At 38.9% G+C, this 24,163-nt stretch overlaps 3 protein-coding genes and 1 long non-coding RNA gene across 5 annotated transcripts; 3 read left to right on the plus strand and 1 right to left on the minus strand.

The window, feature by feature from the left end:
- The first annotated feature begins 560 nt into the window (after positions 1-560).
- Positions 561-8,757, plus strand: rab3da (RAB3D, member RAS oncogene family, a). The gene is made up of 5 exons (XM_051383889.1): positions 561-726; positions 3,188-3,421; positions 6,394-6,512; positions 7,571-7,695; positions 7,827-8,757. Exons 2-5 carry the CDS (start codon positions 3,188-3,190, stop codon positions 8,012-8,014), a joined length of 666 nt encoding a protein of 221 aa, XP_051239849.1. The 5' UTR covers positions 561-726; the 3' UTR covers positions 8,015-8,757.
- Positions 8,758-9,232: 475 nt separating this feature from the next.
- Positions 9,233-15,142, plus strand: tspan34a (tetraspanin 34a). The gene is made up of 8 exons (XM_051383888.1): positions 9,233-9,391; positions 11,505-11,584; positions 12,245-12,460; positions 12,822-12,896; positions 13,036-13,143; positions 13,221-13,364; positions 13,471-13,563; positions 14,336-15,142. The coding sequence occupies exons 2-8, from the start codon at positions 11,528-11,530 to the stop codon at positions 14,390-14,392; spliced, it is 750 nt and encodes a 249-aa protein (XP_051239848.1). The 5' UTR covers positions 9,233-9,391; positions 11,505-11,527; the 3' UTR covers positions 14,393-15,142.
- A 3,539-nt stretch (positions 15,143-18,681) lies between these two features.
- dand5 (DAN domain family, member 5) lies at positions 18,682-20,254 on the plus strand. The gene is made up of 2 exons (XM_051383887.1): positions 18,682-19,259; positions 19,582-20,254. Exons 1-2 carry the CDS (start codon positions 18,777-18,779, stop codon positions 19,885-19,887), a joined length of 789 nt encoding a protein of 262 aa, XP_051239847.1. The 5' UTR covers positions 18,682-18,776; the 3' UTR covers positions 19,888-20,254.
- LOC127354176 (uncharacterized) lies at positions 19,731-22,976 on the minus strand. 2 transcript variants are annotated; one of them, XR_007881484.1, is made up of 3 exons: positions 22,759-22,976; positions 22,328-22,592; positions 19,731-19,878 (listed from the first exon to the last, which is right to left on the minus strand). It is a non-coding gene; the product is annotated as an uncharacterized LOC127354176 (long non-coding RNA). The 2 variants fall into 2 exon arrangements; XR_007881483.1 differs by lacking the exon at positions 19,731-19,878 and adding an exon at positions 22,095-22,242.
- Between the last annotated feature and the right edge of the window lie 1,187 nt (positions 22,977-24,163).

Consider the following 24,163-nt stretch of genomic DNA (forward strand, 5'->3'; position numbering starts at 1 on the left):
TACTTTAATGTAAAACATTGCTGTTTGTCTCTGTTTTATGTAGACTAATGTTAAATTAAATATAACATTAATCTTTGAACAGTTGGTTGGTCAAAATAAGCTACTGTTGCCTGACAAGATGGTATGGACATTTGTCACTATTTTCTGACTATTGTGGTCTCAACTACCTATCATCATCACAAGATTAATGGATAATGAAAACAATTATTAGTAGCAGCTCACATATTAACATGAATGATTATAGATGCTATGTACTGCACTACACTTCACAAAATTAAAGATGAAAAGCAACAGCTCCTACATACCATATATACATATGTATGTATGTAAATATTGCACCGAACCTTGCAATAATCATGCATAATACAGGTTAAAACAATGAGAACTCAACTTTGCTCCAAAGTTGCTTAAACAAAGACAAACAATCCTACATATTTGCATTTACAGACGTGTTAAACAAGGTTTTAATTATCACACACTTTTGAACGCAAACTAGTGGTTTTATTCTGAAAGCCGTCACAGGAAGTGCCGTGTATATATCCTGGCTGACTTGACTGTGGTTGGTGGGTGTCCCGGTGACAGGCACATGCACAGTCTGGTGGAGATCCGGGAGCGGAGCGCCTTGAAGAGGAGCGCCCCACAGCAGCGTACACCTATCGGCTTTCTGGTGGATGTGGAAGACCGCGGGAAGGACGGAGGAGACAGACTCATAAACAGCTTCCAAAGGTAAGTGACATTCACACACTTTGCACGGCAGCGAGTTGTTTTAATGCCACCCGGTTGGAGTTGATCCACCGTATGGTAGGGCAGTGTAGGCAAAATAGGCGAACTGTTAGTTCAGTGTCAGCCCTTCATCTCAGAGCACTAACTTTTTATCTTTGTGTTTGTATTACAAGAATAATTAGATTAATACTAAGTGTCAACAAGTGTCATGATCCCCTGTATCTTCATACAATCAGTAGCTCGGTCTTGCGAAGTGCACACCCCATTTTCATTTACCACTGCCATTAACTTTAGCTTCTTTGCTCCAGATGTCAACATCTGCTCTTTAAGTCACACCTTGTGTTAAAACGCGGTTGCTTTTGTGGAAGATGACCTGTTGCCTCTCTGCTAAAGTAAATGCATCCAGCGATTTAAATCTCCATACACCATTTTGCACCTATTTTCATACTCGTGTGCAGGCGCATGCGTGGATGCTGGTCTTTTGCTGAGTGTGTGCAGCAGCACGCCGGCCATCCCCTCTTTATGGTCTTGGAAGCGGTAATGCTGAGCTGGTCTCCAGAGAGATCAGAGCAATCAGGGAGGAGTATAGAAGGACTCTCTGACAGAGGAGTGTGGAGGGAGGGAGGGGTGGTGGTGGATGTGTGGATGAATGGATGGTTCAGCCACCTCATGATGCAGAGAGATGGAGGAAGGAGAGAGTGTGGAGTGGGTGACATAGGGATGGATGATGACAGGAGGGATGCATAGATGGATGAATATAAGAGAGGGAGTAAAGGAAGATAAATGTGCGTATGTGTGTTTAAATGGGAGTGTCGGTGGGTCGATGAATGGTCAGGTGGGTTGATGGATGAAACACATGGAGGGGAGGAGAATCTATTGCCCCCTCGCCCACCACTCAGCATCCACTGATCCCATACGTTTTGTAACTCAAGTCCATGTGACAAATGGCCAGAGAGAGCAGTGGGTGACTGATAGAGGAAGAAAACAGCAGAGGGAGCAGGCCCTGGCACACAGCACAGGGATGAGAGAGGAGGCTAAGAGGGATGAGGGAGGAAGACGAGCCATTTTTAAAACAACACTTCCATTTACCAACATCAACATCTGCCCAGCTATTAGTGTGGATGAATTCCAGACATGTGAGCGCTCACCCTGAATTCTCAAATAGCTGAGATTCCTCACCCTGACATTCGAACACTTGAGTACTGTCTTACCCATATCGTTGTTCCAGACATCCAACCCTGCAATCTTTAAATAAGCCAGTATCAGGCCAGTATCAGCCAAGGAGGTTGGTGATGGAGCCAACTTGCACTCATTACTCATGTTGAATGCTAAGATTTGTTTCTTTTTCAGTTCTTTAGCTGCATGTTCTCGCCAGCGTAGTATACTTGTTGCAAGTATCTCTATACTACACTGGGACAGAGGTAACCCTGGACTTTGCAAGAGCTACTACTTGCCCCAGCTGCTCTGTTCCTAATTATTCTTCACTTTTTCAGTTGATATCACTTACATAATTCAATATAAAGTAAACATTTGACTAGATACAACTGGCTAATTCTCTGGCATGGATGTGATTTCCAAGAAGCTTTTTAGTTGTAAATTTCCATGTGTTTAATTGTGAATAATCAAATGTTAGTTAGCAGGATTCTACTCATTGCGTTAAGTTTACCTTGACAATGATCTCTGTTGGATTGCAACATTGCTCTAATAAATTAGATTTATTGGAAACTATCATTACAGTGTGCAGCTCTTTTGTCTAACTTCTGCATCAACCTTTCCTGCCCGGGGTTACATCTTTTTCTCTTTGCCTTTAAAGATATTTATACAGTATAATGTCATCAGTGGCAATGTACTGTAGGCCTTTTAAACTGATTGACTTATTATTTTCTAATAGGGCTGCAACTTTAATCTGCCATTTATTTTCTAGATTAATTGATTGATCATCGTTTCTATAAAATGTCAGAATCTAGTGAAATTATCCTGCAGATAATCCATCTCCAGCAGCCGGAGTTCATGTGATCAAATTGCTAGAAACTGTGGTTTACAAGATTAATGACTACCGTCATCGGTTGCTGGTTTTGTCTTATGTGAAATCTTTGTGTTGTTTGTCTTAATGTTTCAAAGCTTATTGTTTGTTTTTGTTTTATTTGAAACTTTTTTTAAGATGTCTTGGCCAATGCAACATTTTCAAATGTCTCATTGTCCAACAATCTGTAACTAAAAATATTAGATTTACAGTGATGTAAAACAGAGAAAAGCAGCATAACATCACATTGGAGAAACTGGAACAGTGAAATATTTGCTGCTACTGCCAATCGACTAATTGTTAAATTACCAAATTGTTTCAGCACTAGTTGTTTTATAATCCTTTTATGCTCCCAGGGTCCGTTAGAAACATTTCAAAATAACGTTGGATACTTGAGTCTGAAAGAACATACCTCTCCTCTTGTCCTACTTCATTCTACAGATGGCACTAGCCAAAGATCCAGGGGCGGGCCCCGAGCAAAGAGATGCAGCCGACCAAAACTTTGACTTCATGTTTAAGCTGCTGATCATCGGCAACAGCAGCGTGGGAAAGACCTCCTTCCTGTTCCGCTATGCAGATGACTCCTTCACTTCAGCCTTTGTCAGCACAGTGGGCATTGACTTCAAAGTCAAGACCATCTACAGGAACGACAAGAGGGTGAAACTTCAGATCTGGGTGAGATAGAAAAATATACTGAGACATTGATCTCTGAAATATGATGAAAACGTAAGATTGGTCTATTAATTTCAGCAACGTATAGTTCATCAATAACACAAACAAGTCTCTAATGAAATGAAACAGTTTGACTGTGTTAATGAAGGTGGAAGATTTGGTGTAGAGCTATTCAGATGCATAAACTGTTTTCTTTCCATGGACCAAGTAAGAGTGACAAAGAGAAAAACTAAAATAAATTGAAAACAAGAGTCTTGTAGGAGAAAAATAGCCAGAAAGAAAAGTAGTAATTGTTAACAAGCTAAAAGTTAGATTAGTGTTAGGTGTAAAGGTTTTGAAGAAGGCATTGTAACAACAAACCTCCCAAATATATGTCGCATATGTCATAAGTGATAATTTACAGACAAAGCAATATGGCTCTTGTAGTTTGAAACAACACATTTAAAATCAGTAGGTTTGGAATAATAGGATCCTTTATTTTAACTTGCATTGGGCATTTTTTACGCAAAATGTTGTGGCATTAAAAAAGAATCACAAATGAAACTACTTTCCTTCACCTTCATGCTGTCAAACTGTTTACATGCACATAATCTGGTTTCTCCTCTGCAGCAGGAAAGAGTGGAAGTCTGGCAGATAAGACCAGCACAACTGATGTTTGCTCAGTGCAGAAGCCGAGAAAAGCTAGCAGACAGTGTTACAGTTTGACCAGATTTAACTCTATTTAATCTGGCACACATGAGTGTAAAACCTAATGTGTGTAGTTTTGTTTCAATGTAGTGTTGCTTGCTTTGTTTTTTTGACTGACATTATGAATGGCAGACAGCCCAGAAACATTAGAATTAGTCACCTTGTTTGGCCCTGAGTTTATATTCTCTTCTGGCTAATTTACCTCTCCGCACCTTGAGCAGTTAGCCCAGGGCAAGTTCTATTGGACCAAAGCCATATATCTGCACACACACACACACTGTTCGTAGTATTTGCAAATCTTTACTGTGTATTTGACTATGTTCATGCCTCTGTAAAGTAAAAGGCTTCAGACTTTTTCCAATATTATAATGTTTGCAGAATTGAAAACAATATAGAAACCACCACAATCAAAAAACATTTACAGTTACATACCCAGATTAAAGTGGGTTTGCACAGAATTAGCCACCTCTCCCATTTATTACAGGGATAAGGATTTTTTTGTTATAAATAAAATTATCTGTAACCAAATTGATTTACAAAATATGATAAAGAAAAATTTAATTAATACACATGCAAAGAAAATTAAGAACTTTTTATGTGTCTGTGTTCAGGAAGAAACAAATTCCTGCATTGGTCAAACGGCCACAATTGACCCATTATATAATATATACTGTTTCTCAATTGAGCCCTATTATTCTGTAAAATGACAGTGGGGTATCAAATCCCAAAAACACACTGATGGCTGTATTATCATTCACTTCAACGAGGATTAAAAAAAAACCACAAATCTGTATGTTGGCCAACAAAAACAAGACTGAGAAGAACAAAAATGTGCCTAGTTGAGTTAGTTTAATAGGATTAAGGGTCTAGTTAGCCTCCAGCAGAGGTGTAAGTTTAGAAAGAGTCGTGACACTCACTCACTGAAGCCTGAAGAGTTCCTCATATTTTCCAGTAGAAAGCTGAAGAAGGTTTTTCATTCCCCACAACAGAAAAAAAAACACTGTACGGAGCAAACAAGTTTGACGGACAATATATCAGCAAAATTGAGCATAAAACGCTGCAGACTGTTTAGTGTCAGAGCTATAATTTACTGGGTAATTAACAGCATTTACCTGGGGCTGAGAGCTTCTACAACGCAGCTTCAACCAGAGGCAGAGTGTATAGGGCTTTTGAAAGACTGTTTATCCTCACCACGTTTCCTAGTTTGCCCTCTTTACACGCTGCTGCCTGTCATGCTTGTGGCGTAAACTAATTTCTCACAGTGTGGAGTTAATGACAGTTGATGTTTAACATCGTCCCCAGATGGCAGGGTTCATGAAAGATGCATGGGCTTGAGCTGCCAGAGCTGAATGTGCTTACTGCGCAGACTGACAACCAGGACAGATCTGTTACTAAATGTTAGTGGAAGGCGAGGACTCACCTACCGCACTCCTGTTAGATGAAAGTTATATATCCTTTAATTTTCTTCTTCTTCTTGTTCTTCTTTTTTTTTTTAGCTTAATGTATTCAGCATAGCATGTCTTGTTCGCTCTGCTTAACAATGATACAGTTGCATACGTTTACACAAGGAAGGTAAAATTGAATTGGTTTCATGGGGCCAATAATACCAGCTCAACACAACCATGCACCAAAGTTTGAGACAGTGGTAGCATGTCATGCTGTGACTCTCACAGTATGGCCTCTTCTGTCATATCTCCATCTTCAGAGTGCATGATGTTAATATTGTACCTGACAGCTGCTGGCTGACATTTAAATCTATTAAACTGTTAAAGGCTAAAGAAGATCTGTTAAAGATTAGTTAAAGGCTTATTTCTTTTTTTATTTAAATTTAAATGTATCCACATCAGTCATCTTTCAGTGCTGTAACAGTTTTCCTACAATCAGCCAAGAGCATAAAGAAGAAAGGTAACATCTTTAGAACTTATTTTTGTCCCTTAAGGCGTAACCGCAAAGCAGAGAGCACATCCTGGTGTATTTAAGGGTGTGGCAACAATCAACACATGATGGGAGGGATTAACTTCTGTTGCAAGAGAGTTAATGATTTACCTTCCCTTCTTAGGACAACCAGGTTAACCATTTGTTTCCTTCCATGTCTTTTATGTTTAAGGAATAAGTTCTTGTTGTTGGTTACGAGGATTATACTGTATGTGTTGTGTGAATTTAATTTTGTCTTTAACAGCAACAACAACAACAACTGGGATTATGTTGTTCCCTTGAGATTGAGATGTGGTTTAAAAAAAAAAAAAAAAAAAAAACAGCATTTCTCAGGTGTGTTGTGTTTTATACAGGACACAGCAGGACAGGAGCGCTACCGGACTATCACCACCGCTTACTACAGAGGAGCCATGGGATTCCTGCTAATGTACGATATCACAAGCCAGGAGTCGTTCTGTGCTGTACAGGACTGGTGGGTAGACCTCCAGATGTGACGTCATGCTGTTAAACCAGTAGGCTTTTGTTGGTGTCTATGACCTGGAGACAAGCTGCCCCTTTCCTATGTGTTTAATACACAAGACAATACTTGTTCCACTGCTGCAGTAACAGGATACATCAAAAAAGAAAAATAGCAAATAACCACAGACACATTTAACAGTTTTTCATGTAAAGACACACAATTTACCTCAGTCATTGTAAAGCATTTACTGTAGTTAAAAGTATAAAGAGCTAATTAAAAATATATATAGATATACATAGAATATATATACAGCTCACAGCTCTACATATACAGTGATGGATTTGAAAAGTTGAAATTAGCAGAAGTGTTATCAGCAAAATATACTTAAAGTGTCAAAAGTAAAAGTAGTTGTTGGGCAGAATGGCCCCTTACATAGTGTGTATATGATTATATACCTCATATTATTGGAATATTATTACTGATGCATGAACAAGAAAGCAGCATTTTAACTGTCTTAGCTGGAGTTCATTCTTACAATCATCACTATTAGCCTTAACTTGGGGGTAGTGAAATCTATAAAAATTAGTGGTTCTCAAACTCTTTTTCAATAATTTCCCCCTTTTTAAATATGTTTTTCAGCCAAGTACCCCCTGATGATCGCACAACATTTTTAGTAGAAACAAAATACCTAAAGGTACAATACAGTGCTGGCCATCATTGTCTGATTCATTTTGTAAAACACTTAAATGCTTCATTTCAAATGTTTAGAATCCATTGGCAATTTTTTTGTCATCCTGCAATAACACTAACTCAGCATTGATGTGTTTTTGAAGTTGCACTTACAATTTAGTGAGAAACATGAGCTTGTGCTTCACTGATGATCTGTTATTGTACGTTGCGCTGCAGGATGCATCATGTTTTGTTGATCATATGTTTTGTATGTAAAATTACCATTTGCAAAGTAACTTTACCTTATAAATGTAGCAGTAGTAAAAAGTGCATTATTTAAACTAGTATAAAATGTAAATACTATAACTAAAACTGGTTGTGAAAATGTTGGTGTTTCCTAGGGCAACCCAGATCAAGACGTACTCATGGGGAAATGCTCAAGTAGCGCTGGTAGGAAATAAGCTGGACTTGGAAGAAGACAGGCAGGTCCCCACTGAAGATGCCCAAAGACTGGCTACAGAGCTTGGTCAGTACACACACACACACACACACACACACACACACACACACACACACACACACACACACACACACACAACCAAACATCACTTTATAATCACTCATAACTCTCTCTCTCTCTCTCTCTGCTCTCTCCAGGCTTCCAGTTCTTCGAGGCCAGTGCCAAAGACAACATCAATGTGAAGCAGGTTTTTGATAAGCTGGTGGATGTCATCTGTGAAAAGATGAGCGAGAGCCCTAACGGTGACGCCGGTCTGTCAGCCAATAACAAAGGAGCTGACCTGAAGGAGGTGCCCCGCAGCAGCCAGGGTGGCTGCGCGTGCTGATAGCCGGCAATGGAGATTCATAGAAAGCGGGTTTCATAGGCCCACACACACACACACACACACACACACACACACACACACACATAGACACACATATACAGATTAACTGAATTGTCAAAGATCTATCATTGTGAATGTACTTTACCATATGTTACTGCAATACTATCATGGATGCTTGGCTCCCTTTTTTTCCCATTTGATCTTCTCCCAAATTGGTGGCAACTCTTCATTGTAATTTGAATATGACTGTTACACTGAGATGCCAAAGAGCTGCACCGAGCAGCTGTGCCTTTTGCCCGACACCTCCGCTTTATTCTCTCTTGTCTAATGGGTGAACGGCACCTGTTGCAGGTGAGGGGGCAAATGAAAAGCAATGAACCAAATCAGCATGGTGAGGGGATCACTGTGATTTTACTTGAGTCATGCTGACCCCTTGTGGGTGTTGCATGAAAATGCACCACTGATTTGTTGCCTCACTGTGTTTCCTGTTAATTTGCCCCATGTAATCCTGCTGAGGAAGAAGGTTCGTAAACTGTTTGGTTCAAAGTCAAACATACCTGAAAGGTGCTGTGTCATTCCAGGTCTATGTGTGTAGTACAGACTTGTTATTACTGTTTTGGAGGGATATTCTTATTTGCTTTTAATTTATATTTTTCTGTTGTTTTTTTCTTCTTTTTTTTTTTTTTACCTTTAATGGTTAACGCTGTTCCTCTAAAAGTTGAGATTAAAGATGTGGATCTGTACATTATGTCTATTGGTTTTTATTTGTGGGAAGTAATTAAATGTTATTTTTCTGTATTAAACAGCACTTTTAAATAATAGTTAAATAACATTTGATTGAAGTAATCACTGACGTCATACGTTTTATTCCCTAAGTGTTTTTCCATTCATTAGGAAATAAGTTGTTCCCAACATTAAATTGTTCATATGCTTGGATTGGCTCCTCTTTTTGAATTGTTCTATGTTTTGAGCTTTTTTCTAAAAGTAAGTCATTAGTGAACATAATTTTTATTATTATTTTGATCAGGAATTGTCTGTAAAGTTCCGGGTCATAACAAGGTTCTGCTCTATTTTTAAAAGGGACTTTGGTCACCAGGAAGTGCCGCTTACCCGAAGAGCAAAGTTAGTGACGTGTAGGGCATGAACTACCCTTTTTCCTTCCCGTGTGTGTGTGTGTGTGTGTGTGTGTGTGTGTGTGTGTGTGTGTGTGTGTGTGTGTGTGTGTGTGTGTGTGTGTGTGTGTGTGTGTGTGTGTGTGTGTGTGTGTGTGTGTGTGTGTGAAACCTGTGAGAAGATAAAGGGGCATGCAAGCCTTGTTGAGCAGACACTCCTGATTGATCAGACCTCAGCGGACAGACAGACTTCAGTGCACTACAGGTAGGAGCTTCATCCTTTTTTTGTAGTTTTAATTAACTACATGATCAACAACTAAAAACCTTTTACTTTTAATTTTAACACACCTAAAACACATTACAGCAAATGTACATATGACATGATGTGGTATGTTTTTTTCCTGAGAGAAAAGTAAGTTAACAAAGGTGTGATGAAGTTCATCTTTAATAATTAATGTTCTTAGTAGTAATTGCTTACCTGATGTCCATTACTCAGTCATGTCAGTATTGTCATTTTGTATATAGTTGCAGTGGTGGAAGTAGTATTCAGATACTTTGCTTAACTAAAAGTACTAATACCACATTGTGAAAATACTTCCCTGCAAGTAAAAGTCCTGCATTCAGCACCTTACTAAAGCCAAAGTATGTGTATTATGAGCAACGTGTCAGAATGAACTAATTTTAACTTCTTTACTGTTGGGTAGTGTTGGGTAGTGTTGGGTAGTGTTAATTTACTGCAATGGATCATAATTCTATAAGATCGTCATATTTTTGTAACGTTGCTGTTCTGTGAGAGCCACTTATCTCTAAAAAATCCACTTCTCAGAGCTCAGAAAAACAGGCCTGTTTTCAGCTTTGTGATATTTATTTATTTATAAGTAGAAGAATTTTCTCAACTCACTCCATCCTTCAGTTTATCAGAAAAAAATCCCTTTCAAAATCATCAAATGTTGAGGGTATGAAAATGTGTAATCTAAAAGGTAATTAGTAACTAAAGCTGTCAGATAAATGCAGTGGAGTAAAAAGTAAAATATTTGCCTCTGAGATGTAATGGAGCACAAGTATAGCATTAAATGGAAATTCTCATGTAAAGTACCTTGAATGACCTGAAAGTATTTACTTACATTCCACTGAGTAGTTGTCATATTTATATGTAATGTCACTTGTAATAATATCACTGTATTATAACAACCAAAAGACTGAATAAACCAAATATCATCCAACTCAGTTCTCTTTACCATCATGTAAAAAAAACTTTATACAAGCTTTATACAGCAGAGCAAACCAGCTCCTTTAGTGGTTACATTTCAAGTAACAGAGGTGATTAAGGAACTGTGAACTGCTTTTCTCTGACTTTTGAAATTGCATTATTATTTGTCCTGTTTTGCTTCCTCATGGCTTCCATTAACTGCATTCAAATAAACATCATGTGATTTTGCTGGTGTTATGGAAGCATTTTATTGCTTTTTGGAAACAAGGTAACAGTTGCCTAGTTTGTTCCCACTGACTGATATAGTCAGAGCTGCAATAAGGAAGACAACTAAGATCAATAGCTATAAAAGTAAACTCATGTCTGTTATACAAAGAACAGACAGTAGCAAGGTTGTGCAATGATAGGCACAAGGTGTTTTTTTTATTGTTCTTCTTGGCTACTTCTTTTGTGATTAACAGTAAGTAGATAAGATACCTTACCTTGACTTTACCGTTCAGGCCTGAACTCATCAGAGGACATTTGATTAATTGGAGCCAGATTATGGCAACATGTCCATGACCTACATACATGGCTCCTTTTAAACCTGTATTTCATAAATTTTATGGCATACTGCAAATTTAAGTTGTGAACACTCATACTGATATGGGTTATACATTTATGGTGAAACTGGCACAGTACTATTGAACTCTTTGTACAGTTCAGAGCTGGAGGAAGTGAATTTTTCCTGTCTGTACCAGGTGTAGTCCCATGAGTTTAAACCTGCAAACGTGTCATGTGACTCAAATGTGGGATGGATAATCCTTTAAATAACTTTCAGGCAAGATTAAAATAAAAACTAAAGTGTGGATATGAACTAGCAACACACCAACCGAAACCTTGTATTACGTCAGCTTGAAACACTTTTTATTTATTTAAAGGAGATTAAGACCCCTTCTGTTTTCCTGCCAGTTACTGTGGTTAATGACTAACCAAAGCAAATACCTTTCGACCCATGTTGCTTGTGTTGTAAGCCATCCCCATGCCATTGATTTTCCTATGAGGCAAAATGCAAACCTGTCCATTTTACTAAAATCCCTATAGCGAATAAAGAAGGAAGTGTGAATAATTATACAGTAATTTAGTTCGCTGCTAAACTAATAAAAAAATGTGTTCTCTTTTTCAACAGTGTGGAAAACAAAAACAGCCAAGATGTGTTGCTCCAGCTTTCTCAAAATTATGATGTTTATCTTCAATGGCGGCATCTTTGTAAGTTGGAAAAAAGAAAGCTACTTATTTTCTGTATTTCTTGTATGGTTCCACAAGAAAACAGACTATATATATACATGCTTGAGATCAAGCTATAACCAGGAGACAGATAGTTTAACTTAGTTTATATGAATCATTTTTACACTTTGGTTTTTGTACAGATGAAACAAGCAAGATATAACATATCAATTAATGAGCTTTAGAGGTGAGGCTAGGTGCATTTTACTACATTTGAAAAGATCCAAGCTAGCTGTTTTGTCCTATTTCCTCTCTTTATGCTAAGCTAAGCTAACTGGCATCTGTCTGTAGCTTCATATTTAACGTACAGACATACGGATATTAGGATATTAATCTTCTTATCTAATTCTTGGATAGAAAGCTAAGAAGCATATTTCCACAACATATTCTAAATAATTCTCCGGCTGAACTCCTGCTCACCTGCAAATGAATTCTCAAATCTGTGGTTCAAACTTTCATCAGTATGTTTTTTAGCAACTTTAGTGTCAGAATGACTTTTAAGAATCTCTCTTAGCTCCTTTCACCATGTCACCCGTACTATATCATCAATATTTGATATATTATACCATTATTTGTGCACGCTTTAATGCAATTTCCATTCTCTACTTTATTCTCTCCATTCTTTCCTCATCCATCATGCAGGTGGCAGGTGCAGCCATCCTGGGTGTGGGAGTGTGGGTGAAGGTGGACAGTGGTTCTCTGCTGGGTTTACTGGATAACGTGGAAGACATTCCATCTGGGTTATCCCAGCTGGTCAACGTCAGCTACCTGCTCATTGCAGTGGGTGCTGTGTTGTTGGTAATTGGCTTCCTGGGCTGCTGCGGAGCGGTCAGGGAGAGCAGGTGTATGCTGCTAACGGTAAGCCATGTTTGATATGTCAGCTTCAGCTCAAGAGCTCAACAGACTGAAGAAATTAATAATAAATAATAATACATTGTATTTATAGAGTGCTTTTCATGATACTCAAAAAGACTCTTTACATAAGTTAAAATCCTTATCAAACAACGCACTAAAAATATACAACACACAACATGAATCACGTGTTAAAAGCAGTGAGTTTTTAATTCATTTAATAAAGCACGCCATTTAATTTTTGGAACAAATGTGCAGAACATTATTATTATTATTATTATTATTATTATATATTGTTGTTATTGTTATTTACTTAGGTAGGGATACAGTGAGTGACTTTTACATTTATCATTTTCTCCCCATTCAGTTCTTCAGCATCGTGCTGATTATCTTCCTCGTCGAGGTTGCAGGGGCTGTGGTGCTGCTCGTCTTCCAGGATGTGGTAAGTGGCTCTCAAAAGCAAAACAATATCTACTCAGCAATAATTGCCAGTGGTCAGATCTGGAAATTTGAAAAGCCCAAAAGAACTTTTCTGAAATTGTACCACACAAGTACAATGATTGTCAACTTGTTCTTCTCAGGCTGATCAGCTTCTTGGAAGTCTGGAGGATGAAGTTAAAAGAAGCATTCAAAAAGACTATGGAAGCAGTGAAAGTCTGACCTCTCTCTGGAACGCCACAATGGAGCAGGTATGTGTTTGTGCTGATAAGACCATTGAGCTGTTTTTGGTAAGATTTGGGATTAACACTTTGTGGTTCTGTTCTAGTTTAAGTGCTGTGGATACAGGAACTTCACAGACTTTGAAGGATCCCCTTATAACATTGAACATGGAGGGAATGCTTATCCACCCATCTGTTGCAATGCAACCTACATTGATAATGTATGCAGTGAAAAAGGCGCATTGCATTCGGTATGAGACTAAGTTACCTTTGGTTTAACTTCATGCAACAAAACCGTTAACTGTGAGTACAACAGTAATTCTATATCTTTGCTAAAACCTGTTGTTTCTCTTCCAGGATATTGATGGCTGCTTTGAAAAGCTGCTGCACCTGATAGAGGATAACGCTGTCATCATTGCAGCTGTGGCTCTAGCAATTGCTGCTCTCGAGGTACAGAAAACCATGCCAAACAGCCCAAGTTGTTAACACTTTTTTAAGCCACCAGTCGAGAAGAGTGCTGGGTACTCTGGCCACATAGTTTGTTTTTATAGAGTGGTATTTGAACAAAATATCTTAAGAATTGTCATCAGCGCTTTAATGTAGCAATAATTCATATTTTTATAATCCTAACAACAACAATACAGAAAATGATCACCTTTACGGAGCTGTATAGTGAGTTTCAGCTCATTGTTTAGCTGTCCAACGCCAAACAGCAGACAGACACTGTTAGAGACTATATACTATGGCCTGTTTATACTATAGCCAAATATAAAAGCATAACTAAGTTTCATTGCTTCAAATCATGATTTTGATTCACACCACTTGTGTTAACTCAAGTGTGAATTAACTTCTAGAGGAATGGGAAAGAGTTTCAGTGATATTAATTAACGGCAAGCCATAAATTGTTTTTGTTGTCATATCAGCAATTTTACCTATAATTGGTCATAATGCCACCAAACACAGCAGAATAATAAAGAATAGTCCAGTTATCATCTCTGGAACCCTACATTTCAATCTAACATCAATATAATTTTAATTTATTTAACTAATAAACATGAAAATAATTCAGTAGTGACACAGTGCATGGCTTTTCAGAAATTTGTAATTCTACAGAATACAGTATTTCTCACAGAATTGTATTAACTTGTAAAGTCTATAAGCAACATTTCAGATCCATTACACTGTGTTTAGATGATGTGTTGATGAATTTTTGTCTTTACAGATTGCTGCCATGGTGGTTTCGATGGTTCTCTACAAGAACATTGGCAACAAGGCGTAATGTTTCCTGTTTGAGATGAGATAATTGTAATAGGTGAAGAAATTGAAGAAGAAAAAATACTTGTGAGCAGATTTTTATGTATAAGGTTTTTTTATTTGATTCAAAACAGACAGGTTAAGATTTAAGATGTGCTCTACATTACTGGCATGAGCATTAAAATCAAAGACAGAAAGTTCATCAATGGAGCTGATGTGTTCTTAGTTTCAAAACTGTATCTGTACACATTTATACTGTGAAATATTTATGTTTTAAGAAGGGCTGTTGTAAAATTGTATGTGCTGATACATACTGTATAGCTAGTGTGTAATGATGCACAGGTCAGAAACAATCTGCATGAGTTGTGTCAGTTGTTTATGTCCCTCACATTCACTGCAGTAATATAATCATTTTATTTTTGTATGTTTGATCATAAATATCAGACTTTTATTTATGCATTGATTCTGCCTATTTTCACAGGCATGCTTCCATATGTTCATTTGGTAAACATCATCATGTGATATTCAAATGCATGCTTGTTTAGTAAAACTATGTCAGATGATAATGGTAAATGTATTACCCACAAAAAAATGGATTCAAAGCTGAATAAAGCATGAACCAAATAACAAAAGCACCACATATGAGAATTATTCTGAATTTTAAACTGTAGTGAGTAGATGATAATTCAAAAACATTTTGATTTTAATTAAGCACTGAACAATCACACCACTGGAAAATGTATTTCAACATCAAGAATAAAAATACATTCACTCACTCCAGCTTCATGTTTGTATTATATGAACCTATATACTGTGTATTAACTACAAGTCACTAGGACTGATTGATTGGAAGAAGTGCATTCAAAACTATACTAAACATACATTTTCAGTGGGCTATAACTGCTTTTCTCTGGGATTTCCTACACAATATAGCGTTCAGAACCAGTAAATGTGTACAAAAGGATTTTTGAGTTGCTAAATATTATATTAAGATTTTGATAAACCCTTAAAGGACCAGTGGAATATAATGTCATCCAGCAGTGAAGTTTCAGGTTGCCACTAACTGAACACTGCTCACATCTGTATTTGACAAGGAAAATGTGAAATGTTGGAGAAACTACGGTGGCCTTGAAACTCGCAAAAACCGCAAAAAAGGCCCTAACTGGAGCCGGTGTTTAGTTTGTCTGTTCTAGGTTGCCGTAGGAAAAAGGGTGTTCCTTGAAAGGCGACCCGCGGCGTCTGTAGATAAAAACGGTTCATTCTCAGGTAGCAGAATCATAATGATATCAAATATTCAGGTGATTCTACACTAATGAAAACTATGAATAATATATGTTTATATGTTACACACTGGACTTTCAACACAGAGACATTTGCAAGTATTCCAAATGTTATGAAGTGAACTATGTTAATGTAGGTTTAAAGGTGGAAACTGAACTCTGGTCAAGAATAATGGCCTGAGTCCGTCAATTTTTTCCACATAAACCCTTCCAATCACAAACAGGCTCATTTTTGTTGATTGTTTTATTTCCTTCAAATCACCCTGTGTGCTGTGGGATACTTCTACAGTGGCTTGCTGCAGGCGTGACAGGTCATAAGTACAGTTTGCAAAGTTCATAGGGTTACGCCTCAATAATAAATAATATGAATGAACAGCTATTAAACTATGTGGGCGAATGGAAAGGTGAGTGTGATCCATATGGTCCACCCATATGGTCAGATTAATTTCCCTTATGCAGTGTAAGAAAATAATTTCAACAGGTTAACATCAGAGTGCATTGTGTGTGTCAGCATGTGTGTGTATGTTTAGTGGAGTCTAGTTAGTGAAGTTTAATGTGTGCTCACTGCTGGCTGCTGAAGCAGCAGGTTCTCTCGTCACATGCTGTGCCATATCTGATGAGTAACCCCAGTGGCGTCATAAGCTGGAAATATTGTCTCTCTTGCTGTCATCATAAAACAGTGTGAACATGTGACTATGTGTCATATTGTTTTTCTGGGTTAGGCAGTGTTACTGTCGGGTTGTTTGTGGGCAGTGTTGTAAAAGTGAAGTGAAGATAATATGACTGATGAAATCAGTTGTATTCTCACAGCCGTTTACTGTCTGCCCAGGATGAGAACATCTTGCCAGAGCAAAACCGACCTTTAAATGCAATATATCCACAGAACATGCCCAGCTTGTCAGCAACAGTACTCCAAATATGGCCCTGCGGTTCTTTGCTGTCTCTTAGTTGTTGGGCCACTTAATGATAATTGCAAAGCAGTGTGCTGAAGAGCCATACCCTGTCCAGAGGCTACCGGACTATCAGTAATGGGTTGGAAGGAGGCCAGATAGATTACCAAATATACCTCCTGGATGGAGGTGTGGCACAGGTTCAGCCTGGCATTCAGCTGTTTTGACAATGGGGGCTCAGCACACAATAGTTTCCTGATCAGTTTTGTACTGATATACCTTTATACTAATGTATACTTTACACCATGCATGCTTTTTATCTGGTTTTATTTACTTTATTTCTCTTGGCTACAGAAGCAGAAGCAGGTAGTTCTGCAAAACTGGTCAATAATTCTGAGAGGAAGAAGGTTTTTGACCCTTTTTTAGTTTTTCACAAACTATTTGACTGAATAAACTGAGTTTCCTTTTTCTGAAAGAAGGATTCATCATAATTTTGAAGGCTGCCTTTAAACTGCCAAATTAAATTGTGTTAAATCCCAGTGTGAAACTGCAGCAGGAACATTCATGTTTCCAAAGTTATCACCGAGGCTTTGCAATGTAAAAAGAAAAAAGTCAACATTACAGTACAGTCTTTTTTTGAAACAACCTGTCCTGTAAGAATCCTGTAAGGTGGTATTTATTCAGGCAGGGGAGATAATACTTTGTCAACTCTGCCCTCTTGTGGAAAACATTTATTCTGCAGCTAGAGAAAGTAATTTTCACAATGCTCACATGCATTCAGCACATTACTACAAATATTGTTATTACTCAGTAAAGCTGGAAGAGGCCTCAGCAACCAGTGTGTCAATGTCCCAGGTCAGAGTAGATGAGGAAGTCTTCAGATTAGAGACGATGAGTCATTTACGTTTCCCATCCTTGCAGCTATCTCGACCATAATGTTAAGTGGTTGATGGGAAACAGACCTGGAGAAAGAGGCAATGAGGAAAAGTGCCTCTTAACATCAAGGTCTCTATGAGAAAGTCAAACACCCTTTCTATTATAACATTGTCAGCCAGTCGGCCAGTAGCGAGTGTGTGATCAGGTCACGGGTGACAGAGCACACTGAAGTCTAATGGTGTAATGATGGGATGTCAAGGGGGAGGCTGAGAAGATGCTTGTGGGAATAAATGGACAGGAGATGGCTTGTTTACACAGAGAACATAAACTCATTATTGTTTTACAGCCGAAGGTAATAAAAACACCTGCTTAATAAGAAGCTGTTGACTAGATAGTATCAGTCTTCCTCAAGCTATAGCAAAATTGTTTTAATTTAGTAAAACATTTCCTCTGTGCATGTTTTGAGCATATTCTACTTTTTTATGACATTGCTGAAAACAAATTTCAAATAATCTTTAATTACTAGCAGGATGCAAAAGAAATCAAAGTTTGCTTGTTGATTGTGACTTGAAATGAATATAATGGAATAGGATGTGAATTATATGCTATGGTCTTCAAAGTCACAGGAGCTCAACCAACACTAATGGGAGATGAAATGTTGTGCAGCGCTCTCCACAAATATCATCAAAACATCAAATGAGGAAAAATCTTTTGGAAGAATGGTGTTCAGACCTCCTGTAGTGCAGGGACAGGAAGAATCTAGGTAAAGGAGCACTCAAGCTGTTCTGGCGGCTGACATTTTTTTTTCATTTCCTGTTTTTCAAAAATTTACTCTAGATTTAAAAAACGTAATGAATAAAATAAATAAATAATAAATGAAAGTGATCTAGATAACTAAAATCCATAGCTACAAGTAATCAGTATCCATGGAATTAGCCCCGGATGACATTATTTTGAACTCCAAGGATCAAATTCCTTCTTCAGATATATTTTTTATGACCATTTTTTTTAACGCTCACCTTGAAACTGAAATCCTCTCAGTCTGGCGACCATCCACGACCTGGAGTTATAAGCTTGGTGTGATGTCTGGTCTGGTGTGGGAATTGCGACACCTTCTTTGCATTAAGGCACAGGTGAGAACTGGCAGCTGCCAATATAAAAGACTCCCTCCATCAGACTGACAAAGCACTGACAGCAAGGTTGCCATTTGGAACCTTGGACCATACCAACAGCCAGAGATTTTTTCAAAACAAATTTTTGTTAACTTTTGCTGTAACTTCTTTAATTGTTTAATCGGGGTTTGAAAATCCATTGCATAATTTCTATTTTTTGTTCTGAGAAGCATCCCTTTCTGTGTCAAAGAATGGCATTCGTTGTCAGCCTTGTCTTTTTGTCAAGTTGGGCAGCTGTAGCTTTTACATTCCCTCATAATATTTTTGACAACATTGTGAAAGGGTCAAAAATCGAATTTGAATCATCTGGCGTCGGACCGGATGAACAGGTCCGGGGAATAGTTAAGGTTGTGCAGCTGGACCCTCGTGCCCTGGCCCAGTCAGGGTTCTTCAGAAGGGGACTGACCCCAAGAAGAGCCCCCTCCCTCAGCTCCAGATTGTCCTTCCCTGCTTTCTTGTCTCATGGGCGTCCAGGTCCAGCCTCTGCCCCCAAGACCCCAGTGAGTCCACTGCACCACCTGCACCCTAAAAGCCCCACTGAGATGGAACTAAAGAACAGGCAAGGCCTGCAGATGTGGCAGAAAGCAATACATAAAGGAGAGAAGATGACCATGTCTCTGCCAGTCAACCTGAAGGACACTAAGCAGACGTGCTCTGCGGTACCTTTCATTCAGGTAAGAGGCTAAGATTTTTCTATCATGTTTAATGCCAGGATTTCAATTCCATTCTCTGCCAAATAGATGTCTGTGCAATGCATGAGCAAGACCATTAAAAAGAGTGATTCTTTACACAGCAATGTTAGGAACTGTTTCATTGACAATAAGAGACATGTCTGTTCACTCATAAAGCTCATCATGGCTCTGTTGGAGGATTCGCTGTGATGGCATAGTATTACATAAACACAAAGTGTTGATTTTTACATCCTCACGTAAATTAAGACTGACAATATTGCTGTGATGTTTAGTCTAATCTTGCCCCTCTCTGTTCCCCTCCCAGCGTGTAACAGCCGATGGATGCGACACAGTAACAGTGCACAACAAGCTGTGTTTCGGCCAGTGCAGCTCCCTGTTTGTCCCATCCGAAGGGGAGTTTGCAGGTCTGGGTAGTACTGGGATGGGGGCCCTTAACCACCGGGCCCCCTGCTCCCGCTGCGCCCCATCCAAAGCTCACACTGTGGTCGTGCCCCTGCGCTGTGGAGCCGAGGTCAGGGAGAGACGAGTGATGGTGGTGGAGGAGTGCAAGTGTGAGACGAGTCGCGAGGAAAAGAGAGCTGAGGCTGGAGCTTCCACACACCTGTTGTAACAAAAATACATGATATATTTATTTCCTTCCGTGATTTGCTACAGTTTAAATAACAGAATAGAGAGACACCATTTGGACTGACTTCACTGTCAAGATATGGACGTGTGATAATTATTTAGACACTTGTAACCAGTATTACATATGAAGTTGTATGTGTATTTAAATTTGTATTTGAGGCTGAATTTGCGTTTATTCAGAGTAAAACTTTCTGGTGTTTTTCCACCATTGATTGATGACAAAATGAGCTATATATTAGTCATGCAATTTTCTGTTGCAACAGATGGAAATGTCCACATTGGACTTGTGTTAATGTGTTGAATGAATGAATCTAAACAGAAATATTGTAATCTGTAAAACCGTCATTAAAATGTCCTATTTGTCCACATTCCTTTTGCCTGGCTTGCTAATTAGTTTTCTACCAACACTGTTAGATTTACAAGTGCAATTTAGTTTGCATGCAAAGCTCAAGTAAAAACATGAAGAGCATTTGTTGTTTTTTTTCAACCCACTCTTGTATTCAAGCGCTCAAGTGTCAGCTTCTATATTTTATTAAAAAGCCATGTTCCACCGACTTTTAGCACATAGCACTTACATCTGAAAGCACCAAACTAGAGAGCAAACGAGCTATTGAGCACGGGTACTTAGCAGTAAGCAAACATAATTGTTTCAGCATGGACCCCTGAATTATGTATAGGAACCACCTATTCTCATGCCCAATCTCTTTTCAGTGTAGTTGTGGGAATTTGAACATCCTTCACCACAGATGCACTTGAGCGAGTGGGCATGTGTGATTATGTGTGTATGTGCTTTTTTTTCAGTTAGGGCCCATAAAACCTATTATTCATTTATACCCTGGCACCTGGGCCTGGTAAAGTGAACTCATCCCACACATCCCTACATACATTCCCAGAGGAGCATAAAGAAGGGGGCTCTTTACGTTGCCTTGGCATGCTGTCAAAATGACTGTTTAGATGGCTATTTGCATTCACGTGGGCTTTCTGAAAAAGTGAAAGCGTTCATTGCGCTACGGGGGTGCATTGAGTCCCTTGGATTCCATTAGCATGTGATTAACATCTTGGGTTGATGGCTATATTTTCCAAGATTGATGGGACAAATATTTGCCCGGTCTTAACTATGAGGAATTAGGGGCCACTTTTAATCAGGCACTTGTTTTTTCTAAATATGCAGAAGGTGGAGAGGTTGGGAGGCTTATACAGCCAGGCTGACTGCTTTTTAAATTCCTGTTCCTCATAGTGAAGAAAGTTGTTTGCAAAATACCAATATCTGAGTAATTCATAAGTAAAACTGTACTGTTTTTCATCATCCATCTCTGCCATTATACAATGGTGCATTTGCTATCTGTAATAATCTACCCACTGTGCTGTTGTGCGTGTGATGATGGCTGAGAAGGGAGTGTCATGTTCTCACTATCTCACTGTCTATTCTTTCCAAACTCTGTACCTCTCTTTTTCCAATCTTTTGTCTTTTTTTCTGAAAAAAAGGAGTTAAAAAAAGAAAATGGGCATAGTGGAGGGGGTTGGGAGGGGGGGTTGTTGATTGAACAAACAAGGTGCACAAGAGAGTGCACCACTTAGCAAGACAGATGTCAGCCCCCTTTGCATTGTGGGATCCGGCGGAGCACTCCTGCGTCATTAAGGATGGCCTGGTTCCCATGGCGAGGGTAAAGGAAAGAGCGAAAGGAGGAGGGCCCGCTGCCAAGTTCAGCGCCTCGGGGATCAGATCAGCGTCACGGGGTGCTAAGTGGCCTAGTTAGCGCTTTAAAACGCACAATGAGCTGCCTGCTCTTTCTCTGTGTGTGTAGGCCTTTTAACTGACATAGAAATGGTTGGGAGGTGTGCATGATGGAGGTGGGGGGAGTGGACTCAAATGATATCAGGTCAATCAAGGTGTATCAAGGGGAAACTGAAATGATGATGGATGTATGATGAAGATATTTGCATATTTCCTTAGAAGTTTTTCTTTGAAAAATGTTTTTTCTAGACTGGTAAATACGGTTAATTAACCGTGAGAAGTGCTTACTGTGGTTCTTTGTGGCTTAATTGGCTTGAAAACAAATATCCTAGGCTACATCATCTTGATGCTGTACACCTCTCATTCCTGACTTCCTGTGAGTCCCTCTGTATCTATAGCTACGGCTAAGTGGACCAAACAGTGCTAAGCTAACTTACTAGCTGAACAGTGCTGGAAGAGGAAGGGCCACCAGATTTTCCCCAGCCGCTTGGGGCTCTGCTGGAGCTAAACCGTCATGGTAGATTGGACCAGACTGGACTGCGGATCAGGCTCCTAGATCTGGCATTAGCATGTGAGAGCGAACAGGGGTCCATAATGCACTCCCTGGAAAGAAATTGGGATGGTGACAGGGTACGCCAGGAGAAATGTGACGACCTGTTAAGTCATAGACCAGACAGAGTCTTCTCACCTAAATCCCACTGATACAGGTTTACTGCTGTAGGTGTCAGGCTCTAGGTGTGAGGGTGTCTGGACCACAGCTAACATCTACCTCCCCACTGATACGGTGGTACATGCCCACTCTGTGGTGTTAGTCTGGACCAGCTGGTCAGAGTTGGCTCTGCAGGAGATGCTGCCCCGGGCTAAGCCTGCCAGTCTACTGCCATTCTGCTTGGCTGCCAGCTCGCCTGCCAGGCTGTCTGTTGGGTGCTGAGGAGGACAGAGAAAGGTGTAGCCTGCGGACAACATCAAAGTTTGTCATTGGAAATAATCCTACAGTGGTTTTAGTATCTGGTCCTATCACTACCACTACGACTAGTGTGTTTAGAATTAAATAGATCAATGTTAAGGCCTATGTGTGTGTGTGTGTGTGTGTGTGTGTGTGTGTGTGTGTGTGTATACCTTTTTGTCTTTGTGTGAGTTAGATGTTTGCTGACTGGACACTGGCAGTCACATCACAGCTATAATGAAGACAACAGATGTTCTCCTGTAGATCCATATGCGTACAGCGATCTTCCACTCTCCGTCTCCCCCGGGCTATCCACCTCCTACGCTGCTTAATGTGAGGTTACATCAGGTGAAGGTGGATTTTATCTTTCGTAACAGAGTGAAATAAATAACCAGACGTTGAACCTCTGGAGATTTGACATGGACTTTGATAACATGTGTTAAAGGTCTAGTGTGTTACATTTAGGAGGATCTATTGGCAGAAATGAAACATAATATTCATAAATATGTTGTTATTTGTGTATAATCACCTGAATAAAATAATCAGCCATTTTTATCACAGAGGTCGTGGGTCCTCCTCTGTGGCGTCCTCCATATTAAACCGCCATGTTTCCACAGTAGCCCAGAAGGGACAAAGCAAACAATAGCTGTGGATCCGAGTGTTCACATTTTTTGCCTTTTTCTCCTACACGCTTGGAAGGCAAGCTGTATTCACTTGGTTGCAACTTCATTTCCAGATGCCACTAAATCTTACGCACTGGTCCTTTAAAGGAAGCACTTTGTTAAAAAAGAAAGATAAATCAGAGCATGTTGTTGTGAATTTTATTGTACTTTTTTACAGTTGTTTGAAAAATGTTATGGAACTTTAGATTAATATATTGTGTTATTTCTCATGACTGACTTGAGCCTCATACTTTACTTTACATACTTCACATACTTTGCTGACTGTAATTATTCCATGCGTTTATACTGGTCATTAAAAGATTCCTTAATGCACTCAGTGTAAGTGATGGGAGACAAAATCCACAATCCACAGCTAATATGAGGCGTCAACAGAGTTATATGAATCCAGTTTTCTTTCAATGTATTTTTAAAGGGAATCTTATAATAAATAATAACTTTGGAAAAGATATCCAATTTTTTTTTAAATCTATGATACCTTTTACCATGTGTGTTTTCTAAAATACCGTATATAAATATTATCAGTTGTTTGATTAGGTTTTCTGGGTCCTTAGTTCTTATTTTCAAATAAATATTAATATCAGAGTTTGAATGCCTCTCTCTGTCTTGATAAAGGTTGGAGGACTGTGTAAACAATAGAGATAACAAGGAAAATAAGTCCAGGACTGTATTGGTCTATCCCTGATGAGTCTGATATGTTGTATTATTATAATTATATTAAAAAGATGTCAATAAACCAAACCAAAAAAGTACACTAAATGCACATACCATTATTTAACTGTGAACAGTATGTTTTCTTTGGGGGTTATATATTCAAATTTCCTGATGCTTCCAAAGGAATGGTCTGGCAGTTTAGGAGGCAGATATTTGACTTTCTGACCACTTGCCTTGATAACAA

This window comes from Dicentrarchus labrax, unplaced genomic scaffold (assembly GCF_905237075.1).
Source record: "Dicentrarchus labrax unplaced genomic scaffold, dlabrax2021, whole genome shotgun sequence".
NCBI lineage: Eukaryota > Metazoa > Chordata > Actinopteri > Moronidae > Dicentrarchus > Dicentrarchus labrax.

What these genes read in the sequence shown, in the direction of transcription:
- tspan34a (XM_051383888.1), top strand. Translation starts at nt 11,528, where the DNA reads ATGTGTTGCTCCAGCTTTCTCAAAATTATGATGTTTATCTTCAATGGC. An exon ending in GCAGGTGTATGCTGCTAACG is followed by an intron (nt 12,461 to 12,821) that starts GTAAGCCATGTT and finishes CTCCCCATTCAG; the next exon opens with TTCTTCAGCATCGTGCTGAT. An exon ending in GGAACGCCACAATGGAGCAG is followed by an intron (nt 13,144 to 13,220) that starts GTATGTGTTTGT and finishes GTTCTGTTCTAG; the next exon opens with TTTAAGTGCTGTGGATACAG.
- dand5 (XM_051383887.1), top strand. Translation starts at nt 18,777, where the DNA reads ATGGCATTCGTTGTCAGCCTTGTCTTTTTGTCAAGTTGGGCAGCTGTA. An exon ending in CTGCGGTACCTTTCATTCAG is followed by an intron (nt 19,260 to 19,581) that starts GTAAGAGGCTAA and finishes TTCCCCTCCCAG; the next exon opens with CGTGTAACAGCCGATGGATG.
- rab3da (XM_051383889.1), top strand. Translation starts at nt 3,188, where the DNA reads ATGGCACTAGCCAAAGATCCAGGGGCGGGCCCCGAGCAAAGAGATGCA. An exon ending in GGGTGAAACTTCAGATCTGG is followed by an intron (nt 3,422 to 6,393) that starts GTGAGATAGAAA and finishes TGTTTTATACAG; the next exon opens with GACACAGCAGGACAGGAGCG. An exon ending in AAGACTGGCTACAGAGCTTG is followed by an intron (nt 7,696 to 7,826) that starts GTCAGTACACAC and finishes TGCTCTCTCCAG; the next exon opens with GCTTCCAGTTCTTCGAGGCC.